Here is an 18647-nt window from a genome sequence, read left to right on the forward strand (position 1 = left end):
ATGGGTAGCCCCTGGAACGGCAGCGACGGCCCCGAGGGCGCGCGGGAGCCGCCGTGGGCCGCGCTGCCGCCTTGCGACGAGCGCCGCTGCTCGCCCTTTCCCCTGGGGGCGCTGGTGCCGGTGACCGCCGTGTGCCTGGGTCTGTTCGCCGTCGGGGTGAGCGGCAACGTGGTGACGGTGCTGCTGATCGGGCGCTACCGGGACATGCGGACCACCACCAACTTGTACCTGGGCAGCATGGCCGTGTCCGACCTACTCATCCTGCTTGGGCTGCCCTTCGACCTGTACCGCCTCTGGCGCTCGCGGCCCTGGGTGTTCGGGCCGCTGCTCTGCCGCCTGTCCCTCTTCGTGGGCGAGGGCTGCACCTACGCCACGCTGCTGCACATGACGGCGCTCAGCGTCGAGCGCTACCTGGCCATCTGCCGCCCGCTCCGCGCCCGCGTTCTGGTCACCCGGCGCCGCGTCCGGGCGCTCATCGCTGTGCTCTGGGCCGTGGCGCTGCTCTCTGCCGGGCCCTTCTTGTTCCTGGTGGGCGTCGAGCAGGACCCCGGCATCTCCGTGGTCCCGGGCCTCAATGGCACCGCGCGGCTCGCCTCCTCGCCTCTCGCCTCGTCGCCGCCCCTCTGGCTCTCGCGGGCGCCACCACCGTCCCCGCCGTCGGGGCCCGAGACCGCGGAGGCCGCGGCGCTGTTCAGCCGCGAATGCCGGCCGAGCCCGGCACAGCTGGGCGCGCTGCGTGTCATGCTGTGGGTCACCACCGCCTACTTCTTCCTGCCCTTTCTGTGCCTCAGCATCCTCTACGGGCTCATCGGGCGGGAGCTGTGGAGCAACCGGCAGCCGCTGCGAGGCCCGGCCGCCTCGGGGCGGGAGAAAAGCCACCGGCAGACCGTCCGCGTCCTGCGTAAGTGAAGCCACCGTGGTTCCAAAGACGCCTGCCTGCAGTCCGCCCCGCCGGGGGCCGCGCAAACGCTGGGTCTCCTTCCCCTGCTCGCCCAGCTCTGGGCGTCGCTTCCAGCTCCCTTTCCTATTTCGATTCCAGCCTCCACCCGCCCGTACTTACCGTCCCCCGAGAAAACCATGTCCTGTCCCCCAGGAGCTCTGGGGGACCCCAGGGCGCTTTGAGGGTGGGATCCCCGGATCCGATTCAGTAACCAGCAGTGCTTTTCCAGAGCCTCTGAGACCACAAAGGAGAGTTGGTAATTCTTAATCCAACCACCTGTTAGATGCCACAGATGAGGAGTGCTCACAGTGCTCTTGAGAAGACGAGGGAGATTTCATAAAGCTAAAATTTTTTATTTAATGTTAAGGGATGCTGAAGGCTAAAGTAAACCTTGCTCGTATCAAAAAGTAAAGACTGTGCAGACCTGTTGTAGAATTATTTTCAACAGAGAACAGAAAACTTGTCTCCGAAGTGGGTTTGTGGAAGGAAGTCTGCCAAGGCGGCTTGTTCAGAGAAATTGCTCCTTCTGGTTTATGTCCAGCCTTGATAACACATATAGGAGCCTACTATGCAGTTTTAAAGCAAATATCCATGCAGCCTGCAGCCTGGTCATTTTTTCTGGGGTGAGGATCTGGCTAGGTAGAAGTTTTCTCTAATTTATTTTGCTGTTACTTGTTATTGCAGATGGTTCCTTGTGGGGGTGGGGGGTTTATTTGCTTCCCATTGCTTTTGTTAATCCCGGTGCTGTGTCTTATGTTGCAGTGGTGGTTGTTCTGGCATTTATAGTTTGCTGGTTGCCTTTCCACGTTGGCAGAATCATTTACATAAACACGGAAGATTCGCGGATGATGTACTTCTCTCAGTACTTTAACATCGTCGCTCTGCAACTTTTCTATCTGAGCGCATCTATCAACCCAATCCTCTACAACCTCATTTCAAAGAAGTACAGAGCGGCGGCTTGTAAACTGCTGCTCGCAAGGAAGTGCAGGCCGAGAGGCTTCCGCAGAAGCAGGGACACTGCGGGGGAAGTTGCAGGGGACACTGGAGGAGACACGGTGGGCTACACCGAGACAAGCGCTAACGTGAAGGACGGAGTAACCAGCACGGCCAAGCCAGGCTCCTCTCGCAGTTCTAAGACTTCGGGGAAAACAGGTGTGTAGAGAAATAAAGACAAAGTGAGGAACAGATCCTGTTAAGAAGAATGGAAAGAGGGTTGCAGTTGTGCCAGTTGGTTAAGAAATAGACCGCATGATTTATTTAACCAAGGTATGAAATGTAACTGTGCCAACCTTTCTAGTTTCCTTCCCACGCACCTCCTAAGGGATGTCGATTTTACCATCATGAAATCCCACATCTCAAAGTGTGCTCTTGTGTGATGGTTTCGTGAAGTCCTCATTCTCCTACTCTTTGGAAAGATGATTGTTCATTTTACAGTTAAGTGATACACAGAGATGCTGCCCCAAAACTGCCACCTCTGAGATCATGAGTGTATTTTACTTTTATGTTTTGGATGTAAATATAACAGTACATCTACAAGGAACCAGGATAATGACAGTTTTGATCCAAGAAATGATTTAATACCTATGTATGGCTGCAAAAACTTTTAGAAGTAAAAGGAATTCTGGGTAGACTCCAGTGTTCAGGGGTCCCACCTCTCTCCAAATCACAGCAAATCATAAAGTTTAGGCACAATAATAGCCTCTTTCAGAAGTATTAAGCAATCGTGTTGCAACCCACTTCTCCTTGACACTGCCCATGGGACCTTCCCAGTGCCACTGGCCATGGGGTGGCAAACTTTGGGCATCAACATTTGAGAGTAGAGAGCTCAGCAGGACATGGCTTTCTCCAGTGACTACAAATGACATTTGTAAAGAGCTATTTAATATGCTTTATCTCACCTCAGCTTGGTGGGGTGAGTGCTGTCGTCAACATTCCTGTTTTGGAAGTGAGTCTTGGATTGCCCAAACAGGAGCTGGTGAGCCGGAGTCTGAATCCAGTGTTTAAGTTGCTCACCTACTCCCAAGCCAAGATGCTGTCCTTACTGAAAAACGCCAGCCAATGGATTTAGTCAAGAGTGAAAGAGAACTCACTGGACATTCTGATCAACAACTCTGTAACTTTGTTTTGTTTTTTACAGTTTAAAACACAAATATTTTTAGAGGGTTACTGCTGTCACTCAGCTCCAAAGGGCTTCACTCATGCCACCTTCTGTATGAATGGCACCCCCAAGATGTGGGCAGGGTACAGCTTTCACAGTTCTACATGGGACCTTTTTTGGGGCTTTCAGATTGATAAATTCAAACCTAAATTACAATAGGATCTTGATTTGTATGAGGAATTTGTCCTGAGACCTTCATGAATCTTCACATCTACAAATACCAGAAAAGTGACAAATGCTATAACTTCAGAGTTATAATGACAGATAGACATAAAGTCACATTGAGACTTGGAGGCTGGAGAGGCAGCTCCGTTGATTCACTGACTTGATGTCTCTGCTTCACAGCCCACAGTTTGGGTGACTTCGGTAAATGTCTAAATTACTTTCCGCCACAGGCCACCATAGTCTCTTTTGAATAGTTAAAACTACAAAAGATGAATACATAAATAACAAGGGTCTGCCCGACATGCACTCAAAGTTCTGTTGCTTTCTCATTTTCTTAGCCAAAGCCGTAGCTCAGTCCCCAGCCCGGTCCACAATTGGTAAAGGAATGAAGTCTCTCGTTGCTTTTTCTCCTAGCTAGTGGAAGAAGCAGATTGCAGTCACTTCAAGAAGCATTCCCTAAACTGTTCTGCAGATTTCCAGGGATTATTGGAAAAAATGGTTCTGGGGTTAAATATGGCAGGAAAATACCACATTGTGTTCCCCCCACCACACCCTAAACATTTCACGCACATAACACAACATAGCATGTCAGAGGCTCTGAGAAGTTGTCTCAACCAACATTTCCTTGACTTATTTTATCACAGAACCAACTCCCCATCTTCCCTCCCCAAGAACACTTAGTAAAATCTCATGGAGTGAGAAATACTTTGGGGAGCACTGATGTAGGGGTTCTGACAGTGGAGGTGCCAGCCTGGAGCTGTCATAACTCTCTGCTTGGTAGCACTAAGTACAGCAGCTGCCACAGTCCTTCTGCTCTTGGGAGCTCCTCTCTGGAGCAGTCAGGAGTGGCCACCTCCCTAGGGAAGGTTGCAGCAAAGAACCCTATTGAGATGTATATAATATTTTATTTTATTTTTTTGAGACAGGATCTCGCCCTGTTGCCCAGGCTGGAATGCAGTGGCACAATCATAGCTCACTGTAACCTTAAATTCCTGGGTTCAAAATATCCTCCCACCTCAGCCTCCCCAGTAGGCAGGACTACAGGCACGCACCACCATGCCTGGCTAATTTTTTAGTTTTTTGTAAAGTTGGGGTCTTGCTGTATTGCCCAGGCTGGTCTCAAACTCCTGACCTCAAGCAGTCCTCCTGCCTCAGCTTCCCGAAGTGCTGGGATTACAGGCATGAGCCACCACACCTGGCTCATGTATAATATTCTAAATGTAGAAGCAAAGACCTCTCTTTTGAGCTTTCTTGTTCAGAATCTAGAAAACAAGGATTTACATGACACTTTCCTGGGACTTAAGCATGTTTCCAGGTGTGGGCATAGGGAGGATCACCCTTCCCTTCCCGGATGGTACCTGAGATGGAGGGCCTGAAGGCCATCCCTTCCTTCAGGATTCTTGTGTGGTCTCAGCCTACTAGTGGACTGTGAAATCAGTAAGTGTATCACATTTTTCTTCAACGGAACAGTGTGGACAACAACACAGTCCATTGTGTATCACATGTACTAAGGTAACTGTTGTGTTTGTTTCAATTATGTTTTGGTTGGTGTCTTTCCCGGTTCACAAAATAAAATATATTCTAACTGTGGGTCATGGTGGAAAATGTTTAAAAAGTTGTTCTAAGATCTAAAGTTTTTCTCTGTTCTTACACCGACAACTGGCTATGAAAAGGGAGGCCAAATTCAGTGAATCACTGGAGCAGGAGAATCACTGAACTCTGGTTTCCAGTCCAGGGCTCCCTACCCACCCGACCCAGGGTGGTAATCATGGAGGCTATGGGCCAGCCACTCCCTCCACCCCAGCAGAGACCCGTGCTGGCATTCCAGCCACTTCTCTTTGAGCCCCCTCTCCCTTCTGCAGGCGGAACCACTTTTGTTAGGTGAGCTGCCAACCTTGGAAGAAGGTTTGTATTTCATTCATTCCCATGGCAAATATTTACCAAGCAACTAAGTGCCAGACGTGTATAATACAATACACTAGAAAAACTAGTCCATGTGATGATGTAAAAATCAATCAACTTTCTAATGGCATTCTCTGTTTGAAATGTGTATTGTGTCATCTAGACTAACACGGATTCACCATTTAGATCAGATGGAAGTGCAGAACATCAGGTTTGCACTATCTGTCTGGATGTTCCTCCTCTTTTTTATGTGAGACATTTCCACTTCTGAAGGAAGCTATTGCACAACATCCGCTGGGATCCAAGAGTTCCCTGTGCCAGGCTCTCAAAGAGACACAGGCAACGTGCTAATGGTGTTGAAAATTCAAACACGCCCTCTCCTGACCCTTTCTACTCATGTCATAATGACATTTGCCAGTATATGGAAGCAAATTTCAGTGGTTGCACAGGTCTAGTGTGTTTTGTTTTAGAGACAGGGTCTTCCTCTGTCACCCAGGCTGGAGTGCAGTAGCTTTATCATAGCTCACTTTAGCCTCAACTTGCTGGGCTCAAGCAATCCTCCCACCTCAGCCTCTCAAGTAGCTAGGACTATAGGCACACATCACCACACCTAAAAAAAAAAAAAAAAAAAAATTTTAAGAGATAGGGTTTTACTATGTTGCCCAGGCTGGTCTCCAACTCCTGACCTCAATCGATCCTCCCACCTCAGCCTCCCAGGGTACTGGGATTATAGGCACAAGCCACCACGCCCAGCTTAGGTTTAGTGTTTTAAAAGTGGCATTACTTAAACATAGATGGGATGCAATATTTAATTATGAGCCCAATTTCTAAGGATTCCAAACCCTAACTATTACAGAGCCCCTAGTCTTCTATGAGGAGCCTTCGAATTCAGCGTTTCCTCTTCTGAGCGCACAGGGCACAGGCTCCACAGGAAAGCTCTGTGGCGATCACTCAACCTGTCCCTCTCTGGTGTACACTACAGAGGAGGGGAGAGAGGCCGACTCGACCGGCCGCCTTAGGAAAACACTACACACTTTTTAAATAGTGCACACCTGTGTACTAAGGGTTAAAAGGCTTTTTATTCCCCACACTAATTCTCTGGGTCAGTGGTTCTCAAACTTCAGCCTGCATCAGAATCACCTGGAGGACGTGTTAAGACACAGATTGCTGGGCTTCCCCCAGAGGGTTTTGGAGTTAGTAGGTCTGGGGTGGGGCCCAAGAATCTGTATTTCTATTGAATTCCAGGTGATGCTGGTTTATGTCCCAGGTGGAACAGAGAGGGATGGCATAAGATTTCATCACACTACTCAGGGCATGCTCGACTGAAAACCTAACAACTGTTTAATTCTGGAATTTTCCATTTAATAGTTTTGGACCATGGTTGACCACAGGTAACTGAAACCTCAGAAAGCGAAACTACGGATAAGGCGGACTACTTTGTGGTTCCAAAGAAGCCATCCAGCTGGAAAAGTTCTGTTGTTGCATTTTCCACAGGGTCCTGCAAATAGGTCCTGATGGTCTAATACTCTTTTTTTTTTTTTTTTTTTTTTTGATATAGGGTCTCACTGTCACCCATGCTGGAGTGCAGTGGCACAATCACGGCTCACTGCAGCCTCAGCTTCCCGGACTCAGGTGATCCTCTCACCTCAGCCTCCTGAGTAGCTGGGACTACAGGTGCACACCACCACACACAGATAATTTTTTTATTTTTTTGTAGAGACGAGGTTTCGCCATGTTGCTCAGACTGTTCTTAAGCTCCTAAGCTCAAGCAATCTGCCCTCCTTGGCCTCCCAAAATGTTGGGATTATAGGCGTGAGCCACCACACCTGACCACTTAAATACTTTTAAGACATGTTGCAATACTATATAAACTCTTTTTGGCCATACAGCTTTTTTTTTTTCCTCTCATATATTAACATTCCCCAAAATACTCCACCTTGAAATTCTAGAGAGAAGTTTGGGTATGAAGTCAGGGCTCGCCATAAAGATTTGGGAGGCAACAGCATGGAAATGATCATTTTATCCAGTGCCTCAAAAACTTTCGCTTGCATCAGAAACCCTAGAGGGCTTCTTAAAACACGGATTTTTGGGCCCACTCCAGAAGTTCCGATTCTGTAAGTCTGAGAATTTGCATTTCTGTGTAGTTTGCAGGTGGTGCTGCTGCCGCAACTCCAGGATCACACTTTGAGAACCACTGATTTAAGTGATAGAAATAGATGGCCCCGACTAGGAGAAAGCTTACCAAGATCAAGCAGAGGCGGAGGGATGCACTCTAATGATCCCCAGGCTGGCTGGAAGTCACCAAAGCAGGCAGAAGAGCAGAAAAGAAAAAGCACGTGATGCATGTGATACAACCCGAAGGAAGAGCGTTTCACGGAGGGTCGGAGGTGAAGGGGTCATGCACCACGGGGAGCACAAAGAGAATGAAGTAGGGCCGCCAGACAAAATTCAGAGCCTGAAACTAAATTTGAATTTCTGATAAACAACATATATTTTATGTATAAATTTAAATATTATTAGCATGACACACTAAGGGCCAGGCGTGGTGGCAAACACCGGGAGTCCCAGCACTTTCGGAGGCCGAGGCAGGAGGGTTACTTGAGACCAATAATTCAACACCAGCCTGGCAATATAGCAAGATCTCATTTCCACACACACACACAAAAAATGCATTTCTTCATTAGCTGGGCATGGTGGCGTGCCCCTGTAGTCCTAGATACTTGAAAGGCTGAGGTGGGAGGATCGCTTGAGCTCAGGAGTTTGAGACTGCAGTGAGCTCTGATCACGCTACTGCACTTTAAAAATACGGCGTACCTATTACTTATATTTTTAAATCATTTATTATTTATCTGAAATCATATTTAAATGGGCACTCTATTTTTATTTTTAAATCTGGTAACCTTAGGATACTGGCAATGGAAAGACCACACAGTTTGGCAAAAGGAAGGAATCTAGAAAGTGCCTTTCAAGAGAGTGCTGGGGCAGGAGCCGGAAGATGGTAAGTTGAAAGGAAATGGCCACTGAGCAACGGTGGGTTAGATGGTCCCAGCCTGGGGGGCCTCTTTGTGCAGGGAGCTCAGCAGCTGATTAAGCAACTTTGCCGCTAGTCCTGTACTGTACTGACTTGTACCCCCACCCAAGAGCCAGCCTCTCCTGCTGTGGCTTGTATCCCAGCATCCTAGTTAGAAAAGCACCTACTGCCCCTGTGTTAGGCATCTGCACTGCACAGTCAGTAATTATTTTGATTTTTTTAAATCACAAAACTGAAGAATGTGTCTGATTCAGAACTTCCTAGAATATAATGTGTCATGACAATCTGTCAAACTGAAGAAGTTTCGTTTGTATCTAACCTGTTCCTAGGTGTTTATGTACACTTAGGCATTTTTTTAAGGCTTCATTTTCTCTTTCTGCAAAAGGGGTTGAATGAAATAAAATTTTCTTAAATGACTAATTAATTTACAATGAGGGGTGGTTCTTTTTCTCTTTTTTGAGACAGGGTCTCACTCCGTCTCCCAGGCTGGAGAGCAGTGGCGCGACCAGAGCTCACTTGCAGCCTCCACCTCCCAGGCTCATGCAATCCTCCCACCTCAGCTTCCCAAGTAGCTTGGACTATAGACACACACCACCACACCCGGCTCATTTTTGAATTTTTTGTAAAGACTGAGTCTCACCATGTTGCCCAAGCTGGTCTTGAACTCCTGGGCTCAAGTAATCCGCCTGCCTCAGCCTCCCAAAGTGCTGGGATTCTAGGCATGAGCCACTGCTCCGAGCTGGGTGCTTCTTCTTCTAAAAAAAATGTAACTCTATGTGATGACTGAGACCATAAAGGATAATGAAGTAATATTTAAATCTGTGTAAAGCAACTAGCATTGTGCCTGGTAGTAATAGATTTGATAAATACTGCTTAAATGTAAATGGAGAATAGCGACATTTTGGACGGGGAAAAATATCAATTTCTTAAAAACTAAGTTCATTGCAGTATTATAATACATTATAATGGAGTGTTTAGTTATATAACTATTGCAATGTACGTATAACATATAATAATACAAGGTACTTGGTATGCCGTCTGGAATGCAGTAATTCTCAGTAAATGTGAGCTAGCATTTTTGTCCTCAGTTCATATCCTATTAACGATCACTTGTTGGGTCTGTTTGTGTTTAAAAACATGAAACCAAAGTACTGAACATTTATTTTCTAAAAATCCAACAACTCATAAGGGGCATATTCACTTCATTACTTAGCTTCTTAAGGGACATCATTGGCATTTTACTCCCAAAGGATGTATCTTTCACTGAAAGTCTTCAGCTATTTTTTGTATTTATAATAACCCCATTCATATGATTCTGAGTTATCCTCCAGCATGCGTTTTTAAAAACTAGATTCTTGTGGCTAATGCAAGCATCTGGCTTTCTTAAATAAATATGAAAATGGCCAGGTGCAGTGGATTGAGCCTTGTAGTCCCAGCTACACAAGAGGCTGAGGTGGGAACTACTCTCTTAAGCCCGGGGGTTGATACCTGCAGTGAGCTATGATCAAGCCACCACACTCCAGCCTAGGCAACAGAGCAAGACCCCACCTCTAAAAATAAATAAAAATAAAAATGCATTTCATAAACACATTTCCCAGTAGCAGTTCCTAAGTTGGATTCTTTAAATGTTCCTTTACTAATTTCCATATACATTTTGATTTCCTTCGACAAGGAAAAAATACAAAGTATATTTTAAGTTTAAGTTGTTGGGCTATATATAAAAATGAATAGGCCTGTAATCCTGGCACTTTGGGAGGCCGAGGTGGGTGGATCACCTGAGGTCAGGAGTTTGAGAACAGCCTGGCCAACATGGTAAAACTCTGTCTCTACTAAAAATACAAAAAAAAAAAAAAAAAAAAAAACTAGCTGGGCGTGGTGGCACGTCCCTGTAATCTCAGCTACTCGGGAGGCTGAGGCATGAGAATCACTTGAACACAAGAGGTGGAGGTTGCAGTGAGCCGAGATTGTGCCATTGCACTCCAGCCTGGGCAACAGAGTGAGACTGTCTCAAAATAATAATGATGATAATAATGATAATAATAATAATAATAATAATAGGACCAGGACTCTTAACCTCAAGATTCTGTGACTTGTCAGGATGGGGAAAAAAAAAGTATGTAAATAAGTATAGATGTGATTAAATAAGTTTTAATAAAGAGCAGGGGAATTTAGAGAAACTGTACCAAGCATTAAATGTATTATTTTTAGTAACCAGAAATTCCTTCTATGGATGTAGTTAAGATTTTATACTATTTGGGAGGCCAAGGCAGGAGGACCATTTGAAGCCAGGAGTTCAAGACCAGCCTGGGCAACATAGCAAGACCCTGTCTCTACAAAAAAAACTAAAAAATTAGCCAGGTGTGGTGGCGCACACCTGTAGTCCCAAGCTACTAGAGAGGCTGAGGCAGGAGAATCACTTGAGCCCAGGAGTTCAAGGCTGCAGTGAGTTATGCTTGCACCACTGCACTCTAGCCTGGGTGACAGAGTGAGACCCTGTCTCAAAAAATAATAATAATAAAATAAAAGATGTTACAGTGATTGTTGGCTCAAACCATGCAAACTCTGCTGAACATAGTTTATTAACAATAACTCTCCATCTGAGGAGTCATTAAATCTTTCTGAGCTCAGTTTGCTCGAATGTAAGGTAAGAAGGTTAGAACCAAATTATTTGTCATCTCTTCTACATAAATTATTCTGTGAATCCCTCACTTCCCTCAGCCTTGTAGGTTTGGGTATATTTTAGAAATTTGCTAGAATTAGGCCAGGTACAGTAGCTCTCACCTGTAATCCCAACACTTTGGGAAGCCAAAACAGGAGGATCGCTTAAGCCCAGGAGTTCAAGATCAGCCTAGGCAACATGACGAAATCTCATCTCTACAAAAAGTACAAAAACATCCAGGTGTGGTGGTGCATGTCTGTAGTCCCAGCTACTCGGGAGGCTGAAGTAGGAGGATCACTTGAGCCCAGGAGGTCAAGGCTGCAGTGAGCTGTGATTGTGCCACTGCACTCCAGCCTGGGTAAGAGAGCAAGACCCTGCCTCAAAAAAAAAAAAAAAAAAAAAGTACTAGAATTAAACAAAAGAGACTTGTTGCACCTAAAATAGCTTTTTATAAAGCTTTCAAGTCCATGAGGTTGATTTTCATTTAAAATACAGTTGCTAACAAGTTGGGTCATCTGCTGTGCCCACCAATAGCATGTTAAAAGCATTCAATAGGATGGCACAAGAGAGGAAGGGCTATCAGCAACAGAACAGTGATGCTGGGAGATGGGGTAACTAGACTGACAGGAAAGAATGAGGAAAAGTGGGACATCCCATGGTGAGGTCCATCTCACTGATCCTGAGCCCCCGACGGCAACACCAAACTATGCTCAGCACTTTTTAAAGAAATTATTTAAACTGACAAATAAAAATTGTATATGTTTATTGTATGCAACATGATGTTTTGATAGATATATGCTGTATACATTGTGGAATGGCTAAATCAAGCTAATTAGCATATCTGATACCTCACATACTTTTTTGGTAAGAATATTTAAAATCTACTCTCTTCACAATTTTCAGATATACAGTTTATTTTTGTTAACCATAGTCACCATGATGTACAATAGATTTGCTTTCTTTTCTTTTCTTGTTTGACACAGGGTCTTGTTCTGTCGCCCAGGCTGGAGTGCAGTGGCGTGATCATGGCTCACTGCAGCCTTGACTTCAGGGGCTCAAGTGATCCTGCTGCCTCAGCCTCCTGAGTAACGGTGACTACAGGTGCGTGCCACCATACCTGACTAATTTTTTAATTTTTTTTTTTTCACCAATTTAAAGTGTATTTAGTATATTCACAAATAGGCACACCAATCACCACAGTCGATTTTAGAACATTTTCATATGAATGGAATCATGTAACAATGTGGTCTATTGTGTCTGGGTTTTTTCACTTTGATAATGTTTTTAAGGATTATCCATGCTGTATAGCATGTACTAGTACCTCATTTAAAAAAATTGTGGTAAATTGTACGTAAAGTAAAATTTACTTTTGTAGCAATTTTTAAGCATATAGTTCAGTGGCATTAAGTACATTCACACTGTTGTGCAACTAACACCATCATCCATCTCCAGAACTTTAAAAATCTTCCCAAGCTGAAACTTCATACTCATTAAATAATCATTCCTCATTCCCTACATCGTGCAGTCCCTGGGTAAATTTTGGTTTGGAGGAAAGGTGTGGGTGACATCACAGGAAGGAGGCAGAGCACCTAGAAAGCAGCAGTTAAGGAAAGCAGCAGGAAGCCTTGGACAGTGGTTCTTAAGTATTACTGGGTCATGGACCATTTTTTTTTTTTTTTTTTGAAAGGTTCCAGAATGTAGGACTTTTATTTGTTATGTTTAAATTTTTAAAAATTTCATGATTAGACAAGTTGGTCTTCTTCTTAAGCCCATAAAAACTACAGTAAACTAGATAGGCCATAAAGATGCTGTGTCCATCATTCTGATTGATTCTTTTCCCTTCTGCCTTCCACCATGGGATGATGCAGCATGAAGGCCCTTGCCAGATGCCAGTGCTATCCTCTTGGACTTCCCAGCCTTCAGAACTCCCAGACAGGGCGGCCGGGCAGAGGCGCTCCTCGCTTCCCAGACGGGGCCGCCCGGGCAGAGGCGCTCCTCGCTTCCCAGACGGGGCCGCCCAGGCAGAGGCGCTCCTCACTTCCTCCCAGACCGGGTGGCAGCCGGGCAGAGGCGCTCCTCACCTCCCAGACGGGGCGGCCGGGCAGAGGCGCTCCTCACTTCCCAGACGGGGCGGCCGGGCAGAGGCGCTCCTCACTTCCCAGACCGGGCGGCCGGGCAGAGGCGCTCCTCACTTCCCAGACTGGGCGGCCGGGCAGAGGCGCTCCTCACCTCCTAGACGGGGTGGCCAGGTAGAGGCGCTCCTCACTTCCCAGACGGTGTGGCGGCTGGGCAGAGGCGCTCCTCCCTTCCCAGATGGGGCAGCCAGGCAGAGGCGCTCCTCACTTCCTCCCAGACGGGGTGGCGGCCGGCCAGAGGCACTCCTCACCTCCCAGACGGGGCGGCCGGGCAGAGGTGCTCCTCACCTCCCAGACGGAGTGGCCGGGCAGAGGCGCTCCTCACTTCCCATATGGGGTGGCGGCCGGGCAGAGGCGCTCCTCACTTCCCAGATGGGGCAGCCGGGCAGAGGCGCTCCTCACTTCCTCCCAGACGGGGTGGCGGCCAGGCAGAGGCGCTCCTCACCTCCCAGACGGGGCGGCCGGGCAGAGGTGCTCCTCACCTCCCAGACGGGGCGGCCAGGCAGAGGTGCTCCTCATCTCCCAGACGGGGCAGCCGGGCAGAGGTGCTCCTCACTTCCTCCCAGACGGGGTGACGGCCGGGCAGAGGCACTCCTCACCTCCCAGACGGGGCGGCTGGGCAGAGGCGCTCCTCACCTCCCAGACGGGGCGGCCGGGCAGAGGTGCTCCTCATCTCCCAGACGGGGCGGCCGGGCAGAGGTGCTCCTCATCTCCCAGACGGGGCAGCCGGGCAGAGGTGCTCCTCACTTCCTCCCAGACGGGGTGACGGCCGGGCAGAGGCGCTCCTCACCTCCCAGACGGAGTGGTCAGGCAGAGGCGCTCCTCACTTCCCATATGGGGTGGCGGCCGGGCAGAGGCACTCCTCACTTCCCAGATGGGGCAGCCGAGCAGAGGCGCTCCTCACTTCCTCCCAGATGGGGTGGCGGCCAGGCAGAGGCACTCCTCACCTCCCAGACGGGGCGGCCAGGCAGAGGCGCTCCTCACTTCCCATACGGGGTGGCAGCCGGGCAGAGGCGCTCCTCACTTCCTCCCAGACGGGGTGGCGGCCAGGCAGAGGCGCTCCTCACTTCCCAGATGGGGTGGCCGGGCAGAGGCGCTCCTCACTTCCCAGACGGGGTGGCCAGGCAGAGGCACTCCTCACCTCCCAGACGGGGCGGCCGGGCAGAGGCGCTCCTCACTTCCCATACGGGGTGGCAGCCGGGCAGAGGCGCTCCTCACTTCCTCCCAGACGGGGTGGCGGCCGGGCAGAGGCGCTCCTCACTTCCCAGACGGGGCGGCCGGGCAGAGGTGCTCATCACTTCCTCCCAGATGGGGTGGCGGCCGGGCAGAGGCGCTCCTCACCTCCCAGACGGGGTGGCCGGGCAGAGGCGCTCCTCCCTTCCCAGACGGAGTGGCCAGGCAGAGGCGCTCCTCACCTCCCAGAGTGGGCGGCCAGGCAGAGGCGCTCCTCACTTCCCAGAGTGGGCGGCCGGGCAGAGGCGCTCCTCACTTCCCATAGGGGGTGGCAGCCGGGTAGAGGCGCTCCTCACTTCCCAGATGGGGCAGCTGGGCAGAGGTGCTCCTCACTTCCTCCCAGACAGGGTGGCGGCCAGGCAGAGGCGCTCCTCACCTCTCAGACGGGGCGGCCGGGCAGAGGCACTCCTCACCTCCCAGACGGGGCGGCTGGGCAGAGGCGCTCCTCACCTCCCAGAAGGGGCGGCTGGGCAGAGGCGCTCCTCACTTCCCATATGGGGTGGCAGCCGGGCAGAGGCGCTCCTCACTTCCCAGACGGGGTGGCGGCCAGGCAGAGGCGCTCCTCACTTCCCAGATGGGGCAACCGGGCAGAGGCGCTCCTCACTTCCTCCCAGACGGCGTGGCGGCCAGGCAGAGGCGCTCCTCACCTCCCAGATGGGGCGGCCGGGCAGAGGTGCTCCTCATCTCCCAGACGGGGCAGCCGGGCAGAGGCGCTCCTCACTTCCTCCCAGACGGGGTGGCAGCCGGGCAGAGGCGCTCCTCACCTCCCAGACGATGGGCGGCCGGGCAGAGGCGCTCCTCACTTCCCAGATAGGGCAGCCGGGCAGAGGGGCTCCTCACATCCCAGACGATGGGCGGCCAGGCAGAGATGCTCCTCACTTCCTAGACGGGGTGGCGGCGGGGCAGAGGCTGTAATCTTAGCACTTTAAGAGGCCAAGGCAGGAGGCTGGTAGGTGGAGGTTGCAGCGAGCCGAGATCACACCACTGCACTCCAGCCTGAGCACCATTGAGCATTGAGTTAGCGAGACTCCGTCTGCAATCCCAGCACCTCGGGAGGCCGAGGCAGGCAGATCACTCGAGGCCAGGAGCTGGAGACCAGCCCGGTCAAAACGGTGAAACCCCGTCTCCACCAAAAATACAAAAACCATTCAGGCGTGGCGGCGTGCGCCTGCAATCCCAGGCACTCGGCAGGCCGAGGCAGGAGAGTCACAGGAGCCCGAGGCAGGGAGGTTGCAGCGAGCCGAGATCATGGCAGTACAGTCCAGCTTCGATAACAGCGGGAGACCGAAAAAAGAAGGAGAGGGAGACCGAAGAAAGGGGAGGGAGAGGGAGGGGGAGGGGGAGGGGGAGGGGGAGGGGGAGAGGGAGAGGGAGCTAATTTTTTTTGTAGAGATAGCGTATCACTTTGTTGCCCATTCTGGCTTCAAGCAATCCTCCTGTCTTGACCTCGCAAAGTGCTGGGATTACAGGCATGAGGCACCACACTCAGCCATGATTTCTTGAATTTATTCCCTCTGACTAACTGAAATTTTGAATCCTTTGACCAACACCTCCCCAATCTCTCCCTGCTTCCCTTTTGTGGTAACTGTTTTACTCTCTGCTTTTATGAGTTCAATTTTTTTAGATTCCACATATGAGTGAGATTATGTGGTATTTGTCTTTCTGTGCCTGGCTTATTTCCCATAACATAATGTCCTTCAAGTTCATCTGTGTTGTTGTAAATGGCAGGATTTCCTTCTGTTTTAAGGCTGAATAGTATTCCAATGTATGCATATATGTATGTATGTATGTATGTATAAACCACATTTTCCTATACATTCATCCATTGATGGGCACCTAGGTTGATTCCATATCTTGGCTACTGACTTGTTCATTTTTAAGAATCAATCTTTCTGCCCAAAATGTGTGGTGTCTTCCATACACACATGGTGGGGGCTGATCAGGGAGCAGTGGTGTGGTCAGGTATATTTGTGTCCACCAGGTTTCCTTCCAAAATGAACGTCCAGGCTACTGGGCTTTTAGAGAAATAGTCCCAAGGTATTTACGCACTCTGCTGTTCTTGGAAAGTCAGGATTTGTTGTAAGCACATCTGTCGCATTGGGAGCATCTGAAGAAAATTGTTCTTTTTCTTAACGGTCATTGCAACTGCTTTTAGGATTCCACAGTGTTAAATATGCCCTTTCTTTAGAGCAGTCAACAAAGATGTAATAACTGAAGGAAATGGGCCTTCCTCAATTGATAGGCATGATGCTTTTGAAATTTAAGTGGAGCTCTTGCATTTGTTTTTTGTATGGACGGTATAAGGAATGGCACAAATGCTAGATGGAATAGCTTTATAGCTGTCGAGCATTTGTGCTCTTTTGTGCATCAATAGATTTCTATTTCATTGGTTTCGTTTGTTCTTAAAAATGCCCTATTTTTATTTTATTTATTTATTTTTTTTTGAGATGGAGTCTCGCTCTGTCACCAGGCTGGAGTGCAGTGGCACGATCTCAGCTCACTGCAACCTCTGCCTCCCAGGTTCAAGCAATTCTCGTGCTTCAGCCTCCTGAGTAGCTGGGACTACAGGCACCCGCCACCACGCCTGGCTAATTTTTGTATTTTTAGTAGAGATGGGGTTTCACCATGTTGGCTAGGATGATCTCAATCTCTTGACCTCGTGATCCGCCTGCCTCAAAAAATGCCCTATCTTAACAAGAGCCTTTGGGGGGAAAATTCCAGTGGCAAACTTCTGGCATCTTCTTGACAGGCAGCAGCTTAACTATAGTATCACATTCACAAATGAAGTGGTAAAAAATATTGAATTTTATTATACTTTTTGGTTTGAGGAAGCCACTAATGTGGCCACTAAACATGATGTTCAGATGAAACCTGGGAAATTCTTCAGGGATTACCAGGATAACCTAGAATCTCAACTAGCCTGTGACATCATTAGAAACAGTGTCCCAATGGTAGAGGACATTATTCAGAAACTTAGATTTTCTCAGATCAGCACCTCAAAGCACTTAGATACTAAGACACAGGACATCTCCAGCTCAACATGTCAGAGTAACACCATGCTGACATTTACAGAGTGACTCACCAATCTAGACGCACTTCTATGGAGCTCCATTGTTGGAAGATCAAGTGGAAATACAGACGGAAAGGGAAAGAACTTCTGTCTGTTCACAATTTATGATGCTCGCTATCTGCCTGATATCTGTCTCTTTCTTAATGTTTACATATCATTTCAGGTCCTGTGTTCCCAGGATGGAGACTGAGAGTGAGCACAGATGGATGTAAGCATCACAAAATATGCCCAACAAACACTGACCACAGGTCAGGTCATGTCACTTGGTTAACATAACTCTTAATACAAAACATGGTTTGTATTTAATGATAGACACATAAAGCAAACTCTATACAAATGAGTCAGAGCCTCCAAAAGTAACTCGGAAATTACTGACAATACCTGAGATAATATTTTAAGATGCTTTGTTTTTCACTATTAGGAAGTAAAACTATGATTTGCATGTAGGCCACTTAGTCACTGAAGGTAAATTTGGCTACAGGCCTCCCACCAAATCCATTAGCCATCTATGTCCTACCTGTTGAATAGTCACAGCCTGAACTTGCATGCTTTGAAAACTTCTCTGTCTCCAAGAAGATCGTATTGAAAGTGTCAAGTTTCATTTCTATGCGATGCCCGCCAGTGGGGTGATGAAGGGATTAAAGTCATTTTGGGAATGACATTTATAATCTACCAATCTAATGACCAGGATTTGAGTTATCAGTTTTTGGAAGAAATAAATGTTGAGGAAGTGAAGGAGGGAGAAAAACATTTATACAAAAGAATGAAGCTTCCAACTCAAATACATTGTGTTTTAAGTGCTCTATTAAAACTATTCCATAAGGAATAGTTTAGGAAGTTACCAGAAAGTGATAGAAACTGTGTGCTCACCTGAACAGGATTTCAGGGTAAACTTTGTCTTCATCAAAGAATGGACAGTAGCCAGGTCCAGTGGCTCAGCCTGTAATCCGGCACTTTGAGAGGTGGAGTTGGGAGGATCCCTTGAGGCCAGGAGTTATAGACCAGCCTGGTCAATATAGTGGGACCCCATCTCTTAAAAAAAAAAAATAAAGAAAGAGAAAGGAAGGAGGGGAGGCGAAAGGGAAGGGAGGGGAGGAAGGTGGGGGAGGGAGGGGGGAAGGGGGAGGGAGGGAGGAAGGAAGGAAGGAAGGAGTTACAGTTACAGTTTGAATGGAGGGATGCCTCACTGTTGCCCCACATGTGTTGTTGGGGCTTGCACCCCTTTGTTGTATCTCTACCCTAACTGGGCCATCAGCTTTTTAGCAGACACACACAAACCCTCTGTTTTACAAGCAAAACAGAACATGAGTTCACAGACACTGACAACTGATTTGTCTCTCTTTGGTTATTCTTT

At 48.3% G+C, this 18647-nt stretch overlaps 1 protein-coding gene across 1 annotated transcript; it reads left to right on the forward strand.

Annotated features, from left to right (window-relative positions):
- On the forward strand, positions 1 to 3282 carry MLNR (motilin receptor). The gene is made up of 2 exons (XM_054446166.2): positions 1 to 901; positions 1703 to 3282. The coding sequence occupies exons 1-2, from the start codon at positions 1 to 3 to the stop codon at positions 2098 to 2100; spliced, it is 1299 nt and encodes a 432-aa protein (XP_054302141.1). The 3' UTR covers positions 2101 to 3282.
- The last annotated feature ends 15365 nt before the right edge of the window (positions 3283 to 18647 follow it).

Source organism: Pongo pygmaeus, chromosome 14, assembly GCF_028885625.2.
Source record: "Pongo pygmaeus isolate AG05252 chromosome 14, NHGRI_mPonPyg2-v2.0_pri, whole genome shotgun sequence".
In the NCBI taxonomy this organism is placed as follows: Eukaryota; Metazoa; Chordata; class Mammalia; order Primates; family Hominidae; genus Pongo; species Pongo pygmaeus.

Bases quoted from the DNA above. Each gene is read 5' to 3' on its own strand.
- MLNR (XM_054446166.2), top strand. From the start codon at position 1: ATGGGTAGCCCCTGGAACGGCAGCGACGGCCCCGAGGGCGCGCGGGAG. The intron at 902-1,702 runs GTAAGTGAAGCC...CTTATGTTGCAG, and splicing joins GCAGACCGTCCGCGTCCTGC to TGGTGGTTGTTCTGGCATTT.